This window comes from Eumetopias jubatus, unplaced genomic scaffold (genome assembly GCF_037043125.1).
Source record: "Eumetopias jubatus isolate StellerSeaLion01/CBP00866 unplaced genomic scaffold, mEumJub1_p1.0 scaffold_10, whole genome shotgun sequence".
NCBI lineage: Eukaryota > Metazoa > Chordata > Mammalia > Carnivora > Otariidae > Eumetopias > Eumetopias jubatus.
Genome location: NW_028274816.1, coordinates 80375662 through 80395738, shown reverse-complemented (window position 1 = coordinate 80395738; position 20077 = coordinate 80375662). Strand labels below are relative to the sequence as shown.

General features: G+C 43.0%; 1 protein-coding gene across 4 annotated transcripts in view; it reads right to left on the bottom strand.

Annotated features, from left to right (window-relative positions):
* Positions 1-20077, bottom strand: part of ANKFY1 (ankyrin repeat and FYVE domain containing 1) — a 96701-nt gene that overhangs the window by 55817 nt on the left and 20807 nt on the right. For all 4 annotated transcript variants that reach the window (XR_015769263.1, XR_003612541.2, XM_028124984.2 and 1 more), the window contains exons 2-3: positions 15350-15542; positions 10832-10950 (exon numbers count right to left, since the gene is read on the bottom strand). Coding sequence is in view for 2 of the 4 variants with exons in the window: in XM_028124984.2 (XP_027980785.1) it covers positions 10832-10950; positions 15350-15542 (312 nt within the window). In the remaining 2 variants the exon portion in view is untranslated. The remainder of the gene's footprint in view (positions 1-10831; positions 10951-15349; positions 15543-20077) is intronic.

The following is a 20077-nucleotide window of genomic DNA, read 5'->3' as shown; positions in this document are numbered from 1 at the left end:
GAGGCCCTCAGCAGGCCCAGCACACAAGCTGGTAAAACTCCGCGACTGCAGGGATCAAAAGAAAAAAAACACCTCAACTTCTGACTTCCCAGTAGTCCAGGGTGCACAGAGCCACGTTTTGCAGAGAACTTGAGATTTTCTATATGGCCAGGTTTTCTGGTTGTAGTTTTGATTTCATTTTTAAAAAGTGCTTTATAATACATTTGGAAAGAATGGGAATAAACTTACTGGTAGGCAATTAGCCATTAAATGAAGCATACTGAGGAAATTAATTTCGTTACTTAAATCCTGTATTTATTTTTTTTGAAGATTTTATTTATTTATTTGACAGAGAGAGACACAGTGAGAGCAGGAACACGAGCAGGGGGAGCGGGAGAGGGAGAAGCAGGCCCCCCGCGGAGCAGGGAGCCCGATGCGGGGCTCGATCCCATCGTGACCTGAGCCGAAGGCAGACGCCCTTAAATCCTGTATTTAATCTAAAATACTGAGAAAAGTATTTTGAGTATCCTACTATGACTCTGGTTTAACTCAATTGTCTTCAAGTTTCCAACTATTTTTTCTTCATTTACTTTACACAAAAGTTTTTGATTCATAAAATTAAAAAATTGTGATAGACGGCATCTTTTATCAGTAAAAGCGTGCTCTTCAGTCATTTTAAGGATGCACCCTTAACTGTAACTTCCTGGGAATAAAAATAAACCCCAAACCATACTTCTAAATCATCCCTTATCAAAAAGTAATAAAAGGACAGACGTTCTAGTTCTGTCTCGGCAGGGTAACAACCCATCGCACTTTAACTGATTCTAGCCAAAAACTCTAGACAAAGCACCAAAAAACAACTACCTGATGATTCTAAAAAGTACACAAAAGTAGCTGAGCTGTAGAGGGAGGAAAACTTGAAGAAGCAACCGTGCTGGATGAGTTGCCCCATTTTTTTTTTTCCCTATGGCTTTACCCTGAGGACAGACCCCAGTTAGGGATCCACACTGGTATGGTAACCATGTGGATGCGTAACCCTCTAGTAAAAACTCCATCTTTCTGGCCAGGTGCACCAAGGAAAGGGGTCTGGCGGAGCTGAAGAGCAAGGAAAATCTCATTTTGTGTATGAACAAAGGCTTTACCTCTGAGATACTCATGTATGGAAGAGTCCCAGCCTAGCTTCAAGAATTGCAGTGAAAGGGGCGCCTGGGTGGCTCAGTCGGTTAAGCGTCTGCCTTCGGCTCAGGTCATGATCCCAGGGTCCTGGGATCGAGCCCCGCATCGGGCTCCCTGCTCCACGGGAAGCCTGCCTCTCCCTCTCCCACTTCCCCCTGCTTGTGTTCCCTCTCTCACTGTGTCATTCTCTATCAAATAAATAAATAAAATCTTAAAAAAAAAAAAAAAAAAAGAATTGCAGTGATGTATGAGCCACTACCCACAGAAGGTGAAACAACTTTCAGTCTGAATTTACAGAGATTCAATATTTTCCAGAGGATGATACAGGACCCAGAGTCTACAAAACGTAATCACAATGTCCAGGATACAATCCAAAATCATTTGATAGGAAAAAAAAAAAAAATCAGGAAAATATGGCCATTTCTCAAGGCAAAAGACAACATATTCTAACCCCCAGATGACCAAATACTGAATTTATCAAAGACATGAAAGCATCTGGTGTAACTATGCTCCAGAAGGTAAAGGAACACACACGTAAAATTTTAAAAATAGAAATTTTCAGCATATAACTAAAAAAGGAACAAGTGGAAATTACAGAATGAAGAATACAATATATGTTGATAAAAACTCAATGGGCTCAACAGCAGAATGAAAATGGCAGCAGAAAAAGTCAGCAAACTTGAAGACAGGCCAACAGAAATTATCCTATCTGAAGAACAGAGAGAAATTTTATGTTAAATATTTTTTACTATGATTAAAAATTAAAAAATAAGATAAAGAGTCTTGAAAGCAACTAGAGAAAAACATCCATTACATATAGACAAAAGATCCCCATGACTGCAGATTTCCCAACAGAAACCACAGAGGCCAGAACAAAGTGAACAACATTTTTAAAGTTCCTTACAAAAAGAGAGCTGTCAACTCAAGTGTCTATATCCAGGAAAATATCCTTTAGACACAAAGGCAAAATAAAGACTTCCTCAGATGAGGGAAAAAAATCTGTCATTAACAGACTTGGTCTATAAGCAAATGTTAAAAGAAGTTCTTCAGGATGAAGAGAAATGATACCAGAAGGAAACATGGATCTTGACAAATGAAGGAAGAACTGAAGAAATAGAAATATCTGAGTAAATATAAATGACTTTTTAATCCTGTTAAGTTTGCTGAAGCATGAATGATTGTGAAGAGTGGGATTTTCCAGGGATGTACGTGGAACACTTGTGACGGCTATACCGTTAAGGTCCGTGGTCAAAGCGTGAAAGGGACCTATATGGTTGCAAAGTACAAAGAGACCACAGACTATAAATATTCTATAAGAAGTGAGGGGTATATATATTGTAATCCCTACAGTAGTTCTCAACCAGGGCCGATTTTGCCCCCCAAGGGACCCCTCACAACGTCCAGTAATATTTCTGGTTGTCAAAGTGGGGGAGTGCTATTGGCGTCTAGTGGGTAAATATCCTGCAATGCACAGTACAGCTCCCAAAACAAAGAATTAAAGAGTCCAAAATATCAACAATGCTGAAGTTGAGGAACTTTGCCCTAGATCAATCACTAAACAATAATATAAAGAGAGATAGTCAAGAAGTGAGTAAATCTAAATGGAATACTTGGCTCTCTCTAAAAATAAATAATCTTTAAAAAAAAAAAAAAAAACTAGGGGGTGGGGAAGCACCTGGTGGCACAGTCAGTTAAGCTGCCAACTCTTGATTTTGGCTCGGGTTATGATCGCAGGGTCATGAGATAGAGCCCCGAGTGGAACTCTGCGCCCAGCGTAGAATCCGCTTCAGACTCTCTCCTTCTTCCTCTGCCCCTCCCACCTGTGCACACTCTGTCTCTCACTGAAAATAAATAGATCTTTAAAAAAAAAAAAAATCTAAATTGAATACTAAATATCCAAATTATCCAAAAGAAGGCAATAAAATGAGAAGCCCAGAAAAAAGAGAAAAAAGCTGGGTCAAACAGAAAAAAACACGGTAGCCTTCATCATAAAAATAATCACATTAAATATTGGCGGTCTAAGCACTCCACTTAAAAAGAAGCGATAAAACAGCAAGACCTCATCATGTGCTGCCCACAAGGGACACATTTCCATAGAAAGATACAGACAAGGTGAAAGTAAACAAATACAAAAAAATATACCCTGTACACAGTAAGTGTAAGGAGCCCAGAGTGACTATCTCCTATCAGAAACAGACTTCAAGACATAGAGCATTAGCAGAAATAAATTTTATCATTTCAAAATGATAAAAGCCACACTTCATCAGGAAGTCATAATAAAGGTATATGTGTATAATGACAAGGCCCAAAATATATGAAGAAAAATGAACAGAACTGAAGGGAGACATTGACAATCCTGAAATTATAGCAGATGTTAACACCCACCTTCAAGGCACTGACAGAACTGGACACAATAGAAAAAAAAATATAGAGAAGGTCTGAACAATATTATCAAATACACTGATCTAATGGACACATAAAAAGCACTATCTCCAACAACTGCAGAATACACTTTCTTCTCAAGTGCATTTATGTGCACCAAGATAGACCATATACTGAGCTGTAGAACAAGTGTCAATAAATTTAAAAGGATCAAAATCATATAAAGTATGTTATTTGACAATAACAGAATTAAATTAGAAATTAGTCCCAGGTGCCTGGGTGTCTCAGTTGGTTAGGCATCCGACTCTTGATTTTGGCTCAGGTCATCATCTCAGGGTTGTGAGCTCGAGCCCACGTCAGGCTCTGCACTGGGCATGGAGCCTGCTTAAGATTCTCTCTCTCCCTCTCCCTCTGTCCCACCCACCCTCCATCATGTGCATGCACTTGCTCTCGCTCGTTCAAAAAAAGAAAAAAGGAAAATGAAAATAAATTAGTCATGATAAAGTATCTAGGAAGACTCCAAACATCTGGAAACTAAGCAACATACTTCCAAATAATTCATGGGTCAAGGAAATCACAAAGAAAATTAGAACATACCCTGACCTAAATGACAACATACCAGAATCTGCAAGATGCAGCTACAGCAGTGCTTAGAGGGAAACGTGGAATTTTAAATCCTTGTATGAAAACAGAAGATCAAAAATAAATAATCTGGGACACCTGGGTGGTTCAGTCAGTTAAGCGTCTGCCTTCGGCTCAGGTCATGATCCCAGGGTCCTGGGATCGAGCCCCACATCAGGCTCCTTGCTCAGCGGGGAGCCTGCTTCTCCCTCTGCCTGCTCTGCCTGCAGCTCCCCCTGCCGGTGCTCTCTCCCTCTGATAAGTAAATAAATAAAATCTTTAAATAAATAAGTAAATGGATAATAAGAGAAACCTGTAAAGTCCACAACTTAGATGACAATACATAGTGACCACGTGGCGTTTAGACCAGGAATGCAAAGCTAGTTTAACGTTGGAAAAAAAATCAATGTAATTTCCTATATTAACGGCATAAAGGTAAAAAAAACTAGAGTCATTTCAATAGATAAAAAAGTGTCTGACAAAATTCAAAACCACGTCTTAGAACATCTCAGAACACTAGGAATCCTCAAATTGATAAAGCACATCTACAAAAACCCTACAATCAACAGGTAATATGGAGGATGAAAGATCTCACTGCTTCCCTCCGAGATCAGGAACAAGGTAGGAATGCATGCTTTCAGACAAATAACTTGTATCCATATTATATACACAATGCTTACAATTCAAAACTGAGAAGACAACCCAATTTTTAAAAGGGCAAAAGATGCGAACCCACACTTCCCAAAAGAAGACACACAAATGATCAATAACAGGAGACAATGCTCAACATTACTGGTCCTCAGAGCCACACTACACTCCACATCCCTTCGTATGGTGAACGCTGTAAGAAAAAACCACCTGCCTACGAGGTCAGTAAGGCTCTAGAGCATGGGAGCTCTTCCACACACCGCTCATGGGGTGTGCAGTCTATATCCATTTCATCCATTTTCAGGAGATTCCCAACACTAAACTTAGGCACCCCAAGAGAAAAACAAACACATACAATCGAGCATACAAACTTCATTTGTACCAACCAAACATCCACCAGCAGGTCCCTGAAACAACACATTGTGGTACATGCACACACTGGATACTACTCAGCAGTAACAAAGAATGAGCAGCTGAAACCACAGCATACAGAGATTTTGGACGAATCTCACAATCTGTATGTTGAGTGAGTGAAGCTGGGCAAAAGATATTACACACTCCATGAGTCTGTTTTTACACAAGTTTAGAAAATGCAAGCTACTCTACAATGAATGAAAGCCAATCAATCAGTGGTTGCCTGGGGATGTGGATGGAAAAGGGATGGATTAAAAAGACATGGGAGGAAATTTTAGGGAGGTGAAAGTGTTTGTCATTCCATGTGATGGTTTCACAATTATGTCAAAAATGATCAAACTGTACACTTTTAGTATGGGCAATTTATTTCACTTCCTTTGCATCTCAGTGAAGTTAGAAACAAAAGAAACCAAAAGTGAAAGGCCGCACAACACTATGGTTAATGGAATGGATTCTGTAGCCAAAAGGGCTGGGTTCAAATCCCAGCTCGCATACTTCCTACTGTGTGACCAGGGTGAGTTCCTCAATGTGACTGTGCCTCACAGTTTCCTCATTTATGAACTGGGAGCCAACAACGGTACTCCCCTTAAAATGCCGTTCTAAAGACAAGTCAGTGTATACAGGTGGAGCACGTAGAGCTCGACCACCAAACAGTCATGACTACACTAAACTGCTGCTATGACTAGTATTAAAAGACTATTTTAAACAAAAACACAAAGTCAACATAGCCAATAATTAGGAAAAAAACAAGAGCGACACCAGGATTGAGTAAGGGATACCACCACAGATTTTCCAAGGCTCCCAGAGGATCTCTGGCAAGGGGTCTGAGCCGTCAGCAGGAGCCCACAAGGCTGTATGATGTCCTCAGACACAGTGGCTAGCTGCTCCCAAAGAGAAACCAAGGAGGAAGTCACGATGCATCCACAAACCTGTCTCTGGAGGAACCTGCTGTCCCTTTTTTTTTTTAAGATTTTATTTATTTGTCAGAGAGCGCGCGCGAACACGCATGCGTGCCCAGACGGGGAGCAGCAGGCCCCCCGCGGAGCCGGGACCCTGACTGGGGCTCGATCGCCGGAGCCCGGGATCAGGACCTGAGCGGAAGGCAGACGCTTCACCGACTGAGCCACCTCGTCCCTCCCACCACCACCTGCACGCCGAGCTCAGTCAGCCTCTACGGAGGGACGGGGAATCAGGGCCCCGCACTGGGAGGGAGCGGTGTCAAATCACTGATGGGCATACTTTAAAGCCACCCCGGACACCCTCCAGAGGAACGCAGCACGCTCTAACACGGACACGGAGCCACCCGGAGCTAGCAGTTCACACGGTGTCCCACCGACGTCAAGCACCGCTGTGTTTCTCTTACCAAAACCCCCCGCGGACGCCCGGGCGGCGCGCTGCGCCGCGTGGAGCCTGGCGCCCCCCGCGCTGCGGGCACAGGGCGGCCTCCAGGGGGCGCTCCAACCAGGCGCCACAGGAGGGCGGGCGACGCCCTCCGGGATCTGGAAGGGATCACCGCCACACGCAGTTCTGCCAGCGAGGCACGAGGGCTGTGCTGGAGAACGCACACAGGAGCGTCCCCCCGCAGAGCAGCCGCTCCAGCGCGGCGGAGCCCCTCAGACGGCGAGCCACGCCTGCGCCAGCGCCCGGAGAGGCGGCCGAAGCCGTGGCCGAAGCCGCGGGCGGCGCCCGGCGGGTCTGGGCACCGGCTGAGCGAGCTCTCCTACCCCTTCCCTTCCCAGGGGACCGCAGGACCGTAAACATCTCTTTACAGCTCAGATAATAACGAAGCTAATTCCCATCTTTCATCTTTGTGTTCTGAAATAATGTCAGACTACAGAAAAGTTCCAGAGTTCCCATCCTCCCCTTCTATGAACATCTTACACAACCATCGGACAACAGTCAAAACCAGGTAATTAGGACTGATACGATACCGTTACCTAATTACAGACCTTTGCACATTTTGCCAATTTTCCCATTAACGTCCTTTTTATGGTCCAGAATCCACACTGCATTTCATTGTCCCCTTGACCTCCAATCTGTAACAGATTCTTACCTTTCAGGACCCTAACAGACTTGAGTGACACTGGCCAGTTATGCTCTGGAATGTTCAATCTGGGTTTGTCTGATACTTTGTCACAACTAGATCTGGGCATCGGACCAGACACCACACACTGTACTCTCTGCAACAATGTATGCGCTAGAAAGAGGCTCCTCTATCCCAGCACGTCTTAAATACTTGGCATTAAATGCCCTACTCTAGCTTCACCAACACAGGCTAAAATTTTTACAATTAACACAATTAAAGTTGTGTTTATTTTGAGTTTTAAGAAATACCAGTTACACAAGAACTTCAAAAGAAAACGTGGAACTCAGAAAATCAATCTCAGAATGTAAGTTCCAGGCAAACAGGAATTTAATTTTATTCACTGCTATGTCCCCTAGTGCCTTGAAAAGTGTCTGCCATCTGTGAGGTGGATGGAATAATTTTGAAGAAACAAAACACCAATAAATTGATAAAACGATTTTATCAACTCTATTAGTGTGGAACAGTTCAACCACTTAAAACATCGCTTCTGAGCTATTTATACACTTGTTTACAAGAGCTTATTTCCAATCTCCCTCAAACTGCTGGCCGCCATGCGGGGTTAGTGCATATCGCATCACACACACACACACACAGACACACACACACACACACACACACACACACACGGCTTCCGAGGCACCCCCAGCTGCGTATCTCATAACACACACACACAGCTTCCGAGGCACCCCCAGCTGCATACCTCATAACACACACACACAGCTTCCGAGGCACCCCCAGCTGCATACCTCATAACACACACACACACACACACACACACACACACACAGCTTCAGAGGCACCCCCAGCTGCGTATCGCATCACACACACACACACACGGCTTCGGAGGCACCCCAGCTGCATAGCTCATAACACACACACACACACACACACACACACACACATGGCTTCGGAGGCACCCCCAGCTGCGTATATCACACACACACACACACACACGGAAATGCTGCAGGACTGCTGGACAAAGCACACAGTGGAGCAGGGAATCAGTCCACCTCCACGAACTCGCCCCCATGACAATTTCATGGATAAACTGTATAAAGTTAACAACTCCACAGGCTGTACTCTCAGCCACCTTAGGAGGTGCCTGATCTACAGAAGCCACAAAACGCTTGCTCTGCTGTGGATCACTCTCGAAAGCTAACTTTCAAGACCAAACCATACTTAGTATTTATAACAGGAAGGAGTCCAAAGACATTTAAAGACATAAACGTGATACTTTCCCTAAACTAAACATTTTCTAATCTCCTGATTCACAGTGATGCAGTCTTGTGGTCAGTGAGTTAAAGCTGCTCTTAAATGTTATGATGTACTAAAAAAGTAAAAGCAAAATTTTAATGTTTGAATGAGGCTTTTTATACCTTAATGCAAGTCTCTGTGTTCTTACATCATTTTGTTTGCTCTCCATTCTTACTCATTTTGATTGCATTCAATATTTCACAATTACACATAAAACTATGATAAGTATCTATGCTGTCTGAATTTCCTATGGCAGAATCCAACTGACAAAGTCAATGATGAGGTTCAAAGAAAGACTCAGCTGTCTGCTTTCTAAAATTGTCAGGGCCATCTGCAATATGACTGGCCGTGTGCAAGAGTACCAATTTCATGAGCCCCAAACTACTGGGACCATCAGTTTTTGATAATGTTTTAATAGATATCCAAAAATGACAACTCATTCTGAACTTTTTTCTTGTTAGAATATTTCCTATATCTTATAATCTCTTCTAATCTTTGTAAACTATTTGGTCACATAATTAAATTGAGATCCTATCATGCCTCTGTTTTGTGTGTGTTTTTTTTAAGATTTTATTTATTTGACAGAGAGACACAGCGAGAGAGGGAACACAAGCAGGGGGAGTGGGAGAGGGAGGAGCAGGCTTCCCGCCGAGCAGGGAGCCCAACACGGGGCTCGATCCCAGGACCCTGGGATCATGACCTGAGCCGAAGGCAGACGCTTAACGACTGAGCCACCCAGGCGCCCCCTATCATGCCTCTTGTGAATGGACTTTAAAAGTTACCCACAGTTGTTATATATGGGGTGGAAGATATATGGCCTCAAAGAAAAGCTCTGCTCAGAGATTCCCATCGTACAGCAGTGAAGACTGTCTCCCAAGTAGATGTGCTGTCACAGGCATAGATGCACACGCACATGTGTATCCATGCTCAGTACTTGTGTTTGCAACTCTGAATTATGGGTCACAAGTTAAACCCTAGAAACAAGCGCCTGGGTGGCTCAGGTGGGTAAGCGACTGCCTTCGGCTCAGGTCATGATCCTAGAGTCCTGGGATCGAGTCCCGCATCGGGCTCCCTGCTCGGCAGGGAGTCTGCTTCTCCCTCTGACCCTCCCCCCTTCTCATGTGCTGTCTCTCTCATTCTCTCTCTCTCCAATAAATAAATAAATCTTAAAAAAAAATAAAATAAAATAAACCCTAGAAACGATCCTAAAGAGACAGAGTTCACTCACAGTGAAGAAGCATTAGCCATCTGCTCCCCTAAACCCTTGAGATAAATGCCCACTTAACCTTTGCAACACTACTCGGGTGACAGCCCACGCTGGTCTTCTGTACCTCAGACATAAAGCAACTGTAATACTGTATGCATAGCCCTTGCCTGAAATGATCCATTATTACCCCATTTCTATATGGTGAGGACTTTGTTATAATCATTTCAGTGTTCCCAGCTGTGCATGGAAAACAGTACCTTCTGAACCGGCAAACCTTTTGAAGAAAGACATAATTCAGCAGCATTTTCACACAGCCAATCACTTCTGCAAGTACTCTTTACACTACTGCCTGGGAATCTCCTTACCATGTGTTATAATTCTCATGACTATTAATAAAAGAATTAAATTTAAAATTTGTTTTAAAAAAGCAGGTAAGTACTAAATGAAAATGCAATTCCAAAGTAAACTTTTGAAAATGATTTTTTTTAAGTCTACTTATCACCACATTTACCCAAATTCTATCCAACATAATGTGGCATAAAACAATTAAGTCATACAGTAAACAGCTCAATGCACCTGCTCAAATTCTAAAGCCTGATGGTCATCCTTTAATGCTAAAGAAAGACGACTCCTATTCTCTGGAGTAACTCTTACTTCTGAGAGGAGAAGGTAACTTCCTATAGACCAGGAAGAACACTTGGCAACTGTGATTAAATTTTAAGCAACTGAACACCACGACTTTTTATAGTAGAAGAAAAACTTTTTCCTACACATGCTCCCATATTTATAATATTATATGAAAAGAGTTTCTAGACAGATATTTTTATTTTATAAATTATAAGAACATCGTAGCTATCCAAGTATGTATGATTTATTAGTCAGGTATTAAACAGAAGTGTTTGTGTTCAAGCCACTGATTCACTAATTATTTAACTAGTTTATGGTCACCATCAATTGATAAGAAAAGTTTTCTACTTTCATTAAACCACTAATATTTCACACATAACCTCCTGCCAAGAGTTCTTACGCTGGCAGTCGTGAGTGCCCACAGGTCAGAGGCTCACCTGAGAGGTCCAGCTCCTCGGTGGAGGACAAAGTAGCCAGACTCCAGCTGTCACTGCGGGCCGCCAGCACAAACTTGTGAGCATTGATGTGCTTGCCTCCAACCTTTATCTTCAGATCACTGGTGAAGAGAAATAGCCACAGATACAAAAAGAAAAAGGTCATCATAATTAGGTATAGCTAGGGTTCACAAATATATGGGTACTGCTTGATCAACATCTACTTGCAAAAGAAAAATATCACAGCAAAGTTATTTCTCTGTGCTAGCACTGAATTCTACTGGGCCACGTGTGTAATACATGTTGCTAGACATATTTGTATTTCCAACTTCGAGTTTTGGTTCACATGGGATATTCTGCTTTTCCCTAATGGGGTTCTTTTTTTTTTTTTTTTTTAAGATTCCATTTATTCATTTGGCAGAGAGAGAGACAGTGAGAGAGGGAACACAAGCAGGGGGAGTGGGAGAGGGAGAAGCAGGCTCCCCACTCAGCAGGGAGCCCGATGTGGGGCTCGATCCCAGGACCCCGGGATCACAACCTGAGCCGAAGGCAGACGCCTAACAACTGAGCTACCCAGGCGCCCCTTCCCTAATGGGATTCTTAAGATGGTGAACCTACTGGTTAAATAGGATGATTAATATTCACATAAAATGTAACAGAGGTTTCATGCAGAACAAATCAAGATGAATCATCAGGGAGAAAAAGAAAACGTGACGACTATGACACAGGCTCTGGGACCACAGAGCCACACACTGTACCGCACTGACAGTCAAGCAAGGGGACACAGAAAAGCTACAAATTGGCTTTGACCAAGTAGTGAAGAACGTGAAACCAATATCTACATTCTTGTCCTCGACAGAAACATTCAGACCTATTATTAGACATTTTTTACTCAATCATTTATAAAGAAATGGGGTAGGAGAAATCTTTTTTTCAAACATGTTTCCATATTTATGACAAACCGTTATTGTGAAAAGAGCTTTCCAAATAGTTATTTATGTTTGACTCTGAAATGTCAAATGCTGAAGGAGGAAAGCGTCTGGGCATTTAACAAAAACCTAAGGATGACCCACTGGGCTGACACAAGCATGTACCATATGGCTTTGTTGGCAGCAATAATCCAAAGTCATTAATTATCATCATTCTGTGTTTTTACAAGTTCTTTTATTTTCATACACCCCTTCAAAACGTGTTAGGTTGGAAAGCTTTACAAGCTAAATACACAAAAGTCACTACAATAAAAAGAAAAAAAATCTATGATATGAATTAATACATCCCAAGGAGACCCAAGCAGAATACTGTTTGTATATAATGCTTGACGCAGACGCAGTTTATCCCACGAACCCACCCTCCAGAATGTAAGTAGTCAGCAGTTCTAGCTCCACTGAAGACCAAGCTGCAACTAATCACATAAGATCAGAAGAGCAATAGGATACTCAGTATTTCAAATTATTACAAACTACTGTTAACACAGTAGAACATTATTAATCAATCAGTAAAAAGAAACAATTAAATATTTTATTTAAAATAGAACAAATCAGGGGCGCCTGTGTGGCTCAGTCGTTAAGCGTCTGCTTTCAGCCCAGATCACGATCTCAGGGTCCTGGGATCGAGCCCCACGTCGAGCTCCCTGCTCAGCAGGGAGCCTGCTTGTCCCTCTCCCACTCCCCCTGCTTGTGTTCCTGCTCTCACTGTCTCTCTGTCAAATAAATAAATAAAATCTTTAAGAATAAATAAGTAAATAAAATAGAACGAATCATATCCTTTGATAAAATTTCTAAAATTCAGTGAAAAACAGGAAGCTGTTTATAAAACACGAATAATTTTTTAAACTCTAAATTTATGTATAAAGTATTAAATTCTAATAACTTAAATGAAGACTCATTGTTTCCTGTTTCAGCCACTGACTGACTTCTAGCCCCAAATTATAAAAATGAATGTTTCTACATATTCATGAATGTCAGGCCAAACTGGGGAAAGGGAAATACAGACAAGGACTTCATTAATAATTTCTAATAATAACAATTTCTACAAATACAATTCAAAAATGGAAGACTGGATAAGTTTCTGAGAACTCTGTGCGGAAACAATTAGGAGGCTAGTAATTTTTTTAAAATTTTCATTCTAGGGGCACCTGGGTGGCTCAGTCAGTTAAGCATCTGCCTTTGGCTCAGGTCATGATCTCAGGGTTCTGGGATCCAGCCCCATGGAGCACCATGTTGGGCTCCCTGCTCAGTGGGGAGTCTGCTTCTCCCTCTCCCTCTGCCCCTCCTCCCGCTCGTACTCTCTCTCTCTCAAATAAATAATAAGTAAAAATCATTAAAATTTTCATTCTAGTCAAAGAGCATTTCCTTGTAAAATATGCATACTAGGATGCTGTTACTGGAGAGAAAGCATAAATGAAGAGCTTCTTACTAGTTCCTCAAACTCTTTAACAGGAAAAACTATAAGCTTGATTGCTAGAAGAATGATGTATTACCATCACTTTTAACTATCTTAAGGGACAAAAGCCTTCTCCTGAACTTAAGTAAAATTAAAGGGACCAATTTCTTCCACATTTCTCAATTTAAAAACCTTTTAATTCCTCCTCGTTAATTACTCCAGTTACTGAGATGCACAAACAAACAGAATTTAAATTCAACAAAATGCATATTATAGGACAAAGTTTTGTGAGGTTTTTTTTTTCTTATTTTGGTAAAGGACCATCTGCTTTAGAAACTGATTTTCCAACTTCAGTACTCCATCTCAAAAGCTCAAGTCCTCTCTGAAAGCCCTGTTCCCCATCTGATCTCCAAGCTGCACGGGGTGAGGGACAGGCTTTAGAAGCTCAGGAGAGGCCCTGTACTGCAGCGACCCGGCTCATCCCCACGGCCTCCCAGAGGGGTCGAGGTATAATGGATGCACGCAGTGGAGAAGTAACAGAGAAAGTGAACGATGGGAGTTCTAAGGGAGAAGAGCCTCGAAGTGGGGGAAATGCGCCCACAAAAGAAATAGGTCAGGCTTTCCCCACACCAGGGTAAACAGTTTTCACTTGTCCATGGAAAGAAAGAGGGATAGAAAAGAGACGATGAACTGTATTTTACAAGTAAGTAGCTGCATCTGTTCAATTTAAAAGGCTGTCCTTTACTCAGAGTATATATTTCCTGTTTTGGGTATTAAATTTTTCTTTCTTTTATGAATAATTAAGTTTGAAAGATGGCAGTTCTAGATTTTTATCTTTTTTTTTTTAAGATTTTATTTATTTATGAGAGAGAGGGAGTGTGCACGCCAGCAAGAAAATGAGAGACAGCATGAGCAGGCATGTAGGAGCAGAGGGAGAAGCAGACTCCCCGCCGAGCAGGGAGCCCGATGTGGGGCTCGATCCCAGGACCCTGGGACCATGACCTGAGCTGAAGGCAGACGCTTCACCGACTGAGCCCCCCAGGTGCCCCTGGATTTTGATCTATTTTAGATGTCATGATTTATTTTGTAATTTTACTAAGTATTAGCTGACCTGATCGTCCATCTCCTCAGCAGCCGAACTCCCCCTCGTATGCACGTTCACGCCCGTGTCTCTTTTCTGTACCCACTGCCACCGCCCCGATTCAGCCCTTCCTCGTCTCGGCCTCGACTACACACAGCATCCCAGCCGCTCCGTTGCTCTCTTCTCCGCACAGCGCTGCCTACACGATCTTACCAGGTTCATCTTCCTGAAACGCCACTTTGACAATAACATTATTGTCCAACAGCTCAAAACACTATCCCACACTGCCTAGAGGATCAAGTCCAAATTCCCATCCTGGCCTCCCAATTCAAACCACCCTACCCTTCCCACTTCTTCCAGTGCCCCCGCAGGGACACAGACCCCAAGACGGCCCCTCCTGCCCTCTGAATCCTCTGCATGTTGCTGCGTTTCAGCCTACTCTCAGCCTCCCCTACTACCCTACCAGTAAGTAACGTCACTGTCTTTATCTACTGAATCCTGCCCAGCCTCTACCATTTACCTCAAAGTCACTTAATAACAACAGCTACTATGTGCCAGACACTGATCTAAGTGCTGAAAACACGTACTTATTAATCTAACCCTCACAACAACACAACAGTAAGCAGCAGCAGCAGGATCCCCATGCATGTCCTACAACTTCAGATCACACAGCCAGTAAGTGCCTGCTGAGCTTCTAACACAGGCTGTGTGGCTCCAGATTCCCTCCTCACTCATCATGCTAGCCTGCCCACTCATTCCAAGACTCCTTCTTTGATTATCCCAAGAGAAAGGGACCTTTCTCTCTGAATCCCTGGACACGTAAGCGAATTCCTGTCCACCTCATCAATGCTATCACCATGACTCCCACATTCTGTACTGAAAATAAGCACAAAATAAAAGAAAGAAAATTTTGCCCCAAAGAGCTTACTACATTCCAGGGACTAAAGGTTTGCTAGTATCCTGGTTAGAGAGAAAAAAACTTGGGAACAAAGTAAGAGAGGAGAAGGTACAGTGTGGCCTGGGAATCAGGCAAAAGCATCCTGTGTCCACGGGCTCACCTATACTGCTCCTGCTCATAGAGGTCGGCCACGATCGTCAGCAGGCGGCTGATGAAGGACTCATTGCTGCTTTCCTTCTTTGCTTGCGCAGCCAAAAGAGTGCATCTCTTCTCTGTCTCTGCCAACGTCTTCTGCAGCTTCACGTACTCCTGTCGAAGAAGCATCAAGTGCTTCTCCAACTTGGCCACCTCCTCTGTGAGACAGACAAAGAAGCAAGTTTACCATGGCAGGTGTGAGGCAGGCAGCTTTCACTAATCCCTCACCCCACAGACAGGACCACGAGCAAAAGGACTGTTTCTTAGTGATACTCCCTCGGGACCCGTAATGTGTTTATGGGTGCCACTGCATCACTGGGCCAGAAAGACCCTCATGGTCCAGGAGTTTCTCTTCTCAGTTTCTCTAAAGATCAATACTCAATAAATGACAAGGAACAGACACAAGAAGATGCTCACAGGTACCTGCCCTGCAAATCCTTTATCATAAAAGCCAGGAGTCTCAAGGAAAGATTATCAAAATCACCTAGGACTGTTTTTTCAAACCACTAGTAGTGAAAACTGATTCTTCTATGTCCCATGTGAACTCTTTCTCAGGCAAGCTTCAGAACAATCCCATGAGGTCTGCACAATCACTAGCCACCCTGCGCAGCTGAGGATGCTGGGGCACAGAGAGAGTAAGAATTTACCCGCGGTCCTGCAGCTGGTGTGGGGGGGCTGCGATAAGACCCCACGCATTCTCACACCAGGGCCTGTGGTCTATTACCCACTATCCCACACCACCTGACCTCCCCTCCTTCAGGAAAGAAGCAGGGCAGTCAATAATGGTTCAAATGAAAGCAAGTCACATCCACAGGCATGCTGAGGTGGATTAAAAAGGTTGGTTCTTAAATTCAACATTTACCAAGCATCTACTAGGTCCCAGACACTGCACAATGGTAAGCAAATTCAGATGTACCTTTCCTGAGAGCTTTTAGTTTGCTGCGGAAAGCAAACTTTTATGATTACAATAACAATGCTAACAATCAAAGGCAGAACTACAACTCTAGGAGCACTAGAAGGAAAGAACAGAGGTGTGAGAACCTATAATAAATTTAACTTAGAATGCCAGGGAAGACTTCCCTGAGGAAGTACACGGTCAAGAAACTTCCCTTCTCCATTATCTGGGCTCCAGAGCCTTGCTGAGGTTCACAGCACCATGCTAATCACCTCTATACCTCTACAGATCATGGTTAGAGACCTGGATCTCTAACCATGGTGCTGCTCCCGTCCTCCGGGCCTTGGCCCCTTTCCCCCCTCTACCCCTCACGAGACACTGCAAACCCTGACACTGCCCTCAAGCCCACCTCCCACGCAACCTGCCTCATTCTCAGTGTCTTGAGAAAACTGAGCTACTGCCAACAACTCTGGCCACACCAGCAATTCCTCCCACCCACCCGGTGCTTCCTCAGGGCAAGTATCTCCCTCCTATGCAAGTGCGTAATCCCTCCACCTAGGCTCCAAACCCATTCCCTCTGCTCAGGTCCTCTGCTTTATCATCAACCTCCCTTCTCAGCAACTTCTCTTTGAACTGTGTCCTTCTCCTCAGCACATAAACCTGTTAAGACTCTAGTAAAACAAAGCCCTCCTGCCACAACACATCTGACCACCTTTGCCCTTCCATCTCTAGCTACTACCCACCACTTCCTCACCCCTACTCCCCTGTCATTCCCTCCTCTGTCCCCACCATTCCCTTGAAACTCCTCTCAACAATGACCTAATTGCCAAATCCAATAGACATGGGCTGTGGTTCTGCTCCTTCTTTCAGCAACCACGACACCACCCTCTTTCCCATTCTGGTTCTCCGTCTTTCCCATGCTTCTCTGCATCCCTCCCAGCCCTGACCACTGATGCTCCCCAGGGTTCTACCCCAGCCCCCTTCTCAACTGTATGTCCTCCCAAGGCAGCTCCACCAGGTCAGGCTCTGCAGCTAATGCCACAATCTAAGTGCCAATGATCCACGACCCCATCTCTGTAGTCCAGATTTCTTTTCTTACCCCCATCTATCCATCTGCCTAAAAGACACTGCTCTCTAGTGGCCCACAGGCACCTCAAGTTCACTATGCCCAGGACAAAACTCTAAGCAAATTTGCTCCGCCTTTGTATGGTCCCTATACTAATAAATGATACCACTGTCTAGCCCAGTGATGTGAAGGGAAAATGTGGGAGTAATCTTAAATGTGTCCCTCTCACTCACATTGCCCCAGCTCTACAAAAACCAGCCTTCCCACTTAAACATCTCTGGGAACCCTTCTGTCTTCTGTCTCCCCATATCCACTATGACTTCATTCAGGCCCTCACTCATTGTATCTGATCTCCAACGTGAAAGAATCCACATCTACATCTCAGAGCCTAGCACAGGGTCTGACACACAAAGGTTCACGAAGTACTTGATCAATTCAGCTGAACAAATACAATCCAGTTTTATAAAAGAGGGTTCCTTTCCTCTCCTCATCTTCATCCCTCCCCCACCACCTACTATCCAACAGCTAATTCTTTATAAACATGGAAACAACCAAAAACTGGTGCAAAACACAAGAATGTTTAAATAAACTAAGTGTGGTACTTGATTGGGAAGTTATTATGCAACAATGTTTTCTAAGAAATATGTAATACGGGGCGCCTGGGTGGCTCAGTCGTTGAGCGTCTGCCTTCGGCTCGGGCCATGATCCCAGGGTCCTGGGATCGAGGCCTGCGTCGGGCTCCCTGCTCAGTGGGAAGCCTGCTTCTCCCTCTCCCACTCCCCCGGCTTGTATTCCCTCTCTCGCTGTGTCTCTGTCAAATAAATAAATAAAACCTTAAAAAAAAAAAAAAAGAAATATGTAATACTCTATGTATTCAAAGATAAATAATATATTAACAAAAAAGCAGGCAGTGAAACTAAATATATTTTATAATTCCAATTTTATTATAAATATCCACGTGTGTAAGAAATAAAAAGACAAATACCACAAAACATTAGCAGATCTCACTGACGGGGGAATTACTGCACTTCTCTGCACATTTCAGGTATTCTGTAACAAATGTGTTCTGCTTTCATAATTAGAAAAAACTATTTTAAGAGAAATCTGTACAAATACTAATAGACTTATTTTTCATACATATAGTAGGAAACATTTTTCCTCTCTCCCAGAGGATCATGTTACATAAATGCCTGGAGTCACAAAGCTGGGTGTGAGTCTCAGGGGTAAGTCAGTTTCCCGGGGAAACAAGGCAGAAGGCACCTGGCAAGATGAAAATGTACTTATTACAGCGCTAAACTGACCACTGCGTTCATGAGCTACATACCAGAGGACAATTCCTACAATACCTTCCCAAAATACTGCAATTATTTGGCCTACATATATTTAAACAAAATATTGCTTTCAAAACCACTGGCTAAAGGAAACAGTACTGACAATGATCCTACTACAATATTTTAAAAATATCAGCACACAGCATTTACAGGTAATGCCCTTAGGTAAATAAAGCCTTTTAGGTAGGACTTAGGTAGGACTAAAAGCCCTTAGGTAGGACTCAGTCTTATGCTTTTACTCTCGTGTGACAGACCTACAGAGGTCACTGGTTTTGAAGAGTTCTTCACAGTGGCTTTGACTAACAAGCCAAGAATTATAATTATTAACCACAAAGGGAGAAGTATTTAGCACAAAACATTAAGTTAATAAATTTTTTATCAGGTGTGGAATTTATACTTTTTTTTCTGTACAGAAAGAAACAGGAAGAAAAACTAGCACTGAATTTCCAGATGTCTTAACAGAAAGTGTAAAAGGACACACAGTCAAGAGTCGTATCAAATTCTGTTCAAAACCTGTTAGCACTGAAGCAACACAAATCTACGTATCAGAAGTCATGACAGTGGCTACCTTGGGAGGAAGAGCAGGAGGGGAGTAATCGGGAGGGAACGTGAGGGCCTCTGTGGTGCTAACATCCTTGTTTAACTGAGTAAATTAATGGATATTTCATTTTGATAATTCGCTGAGTTCTACACTTACCATGATTTCTTCTTTTCCACCTGTGTCTTAGGCTCCAATTAAAAAGTTAAAAACAACTGATACACACTTATAGTGAGTTCTGGAGTCAAACTGATAGGAGTCCAAATCGTTTTAGTAACTAGCCATGGAGCCGGAGGCAAGTTCATCTCTCTGAGCCTCAGTTTATGTGTAAAATGGGGGTGAAGGGGCTGCTTCATGGTGCTCTTGCAGAACTAAATGACAAACGGTACTGTGATTCACGTGTGTACTCATGATTGTCAGCATTTCCTCCACCTGCCTGCCTTCCACAGTGACATAATTACCGGATAAATAGTTTAAACTATTATAACATTAAGTTTACACATTTTTTTTGCGTCATGAAAATCAGAATGGGATTCAAATGTTTTACTGACCTAGGAACTAAAATTGATCAATGAAAGTCATGGCAAATCAACAGGACATTATGAGAAGTGTGAAGTGATAAAAGTATGTAATGAGCCACTTTAAATATTGCATCACCTCAGACAGCAAGTCTGCACTGACAATCCCCACACCAAAAGGCAAAGCCTGACATACTTTAAAAAAGCATCACTATTATTCATTTGGAGAGGTGCAAGTTAGGCTGTGCTTTAAAAAAACCCCTCAGAGAGGTAACTCCTAATATACTACAGTAAGAAGTCACTACCACTGATCACTCTAGAAATGGCAGCATAAGCAATGTCACA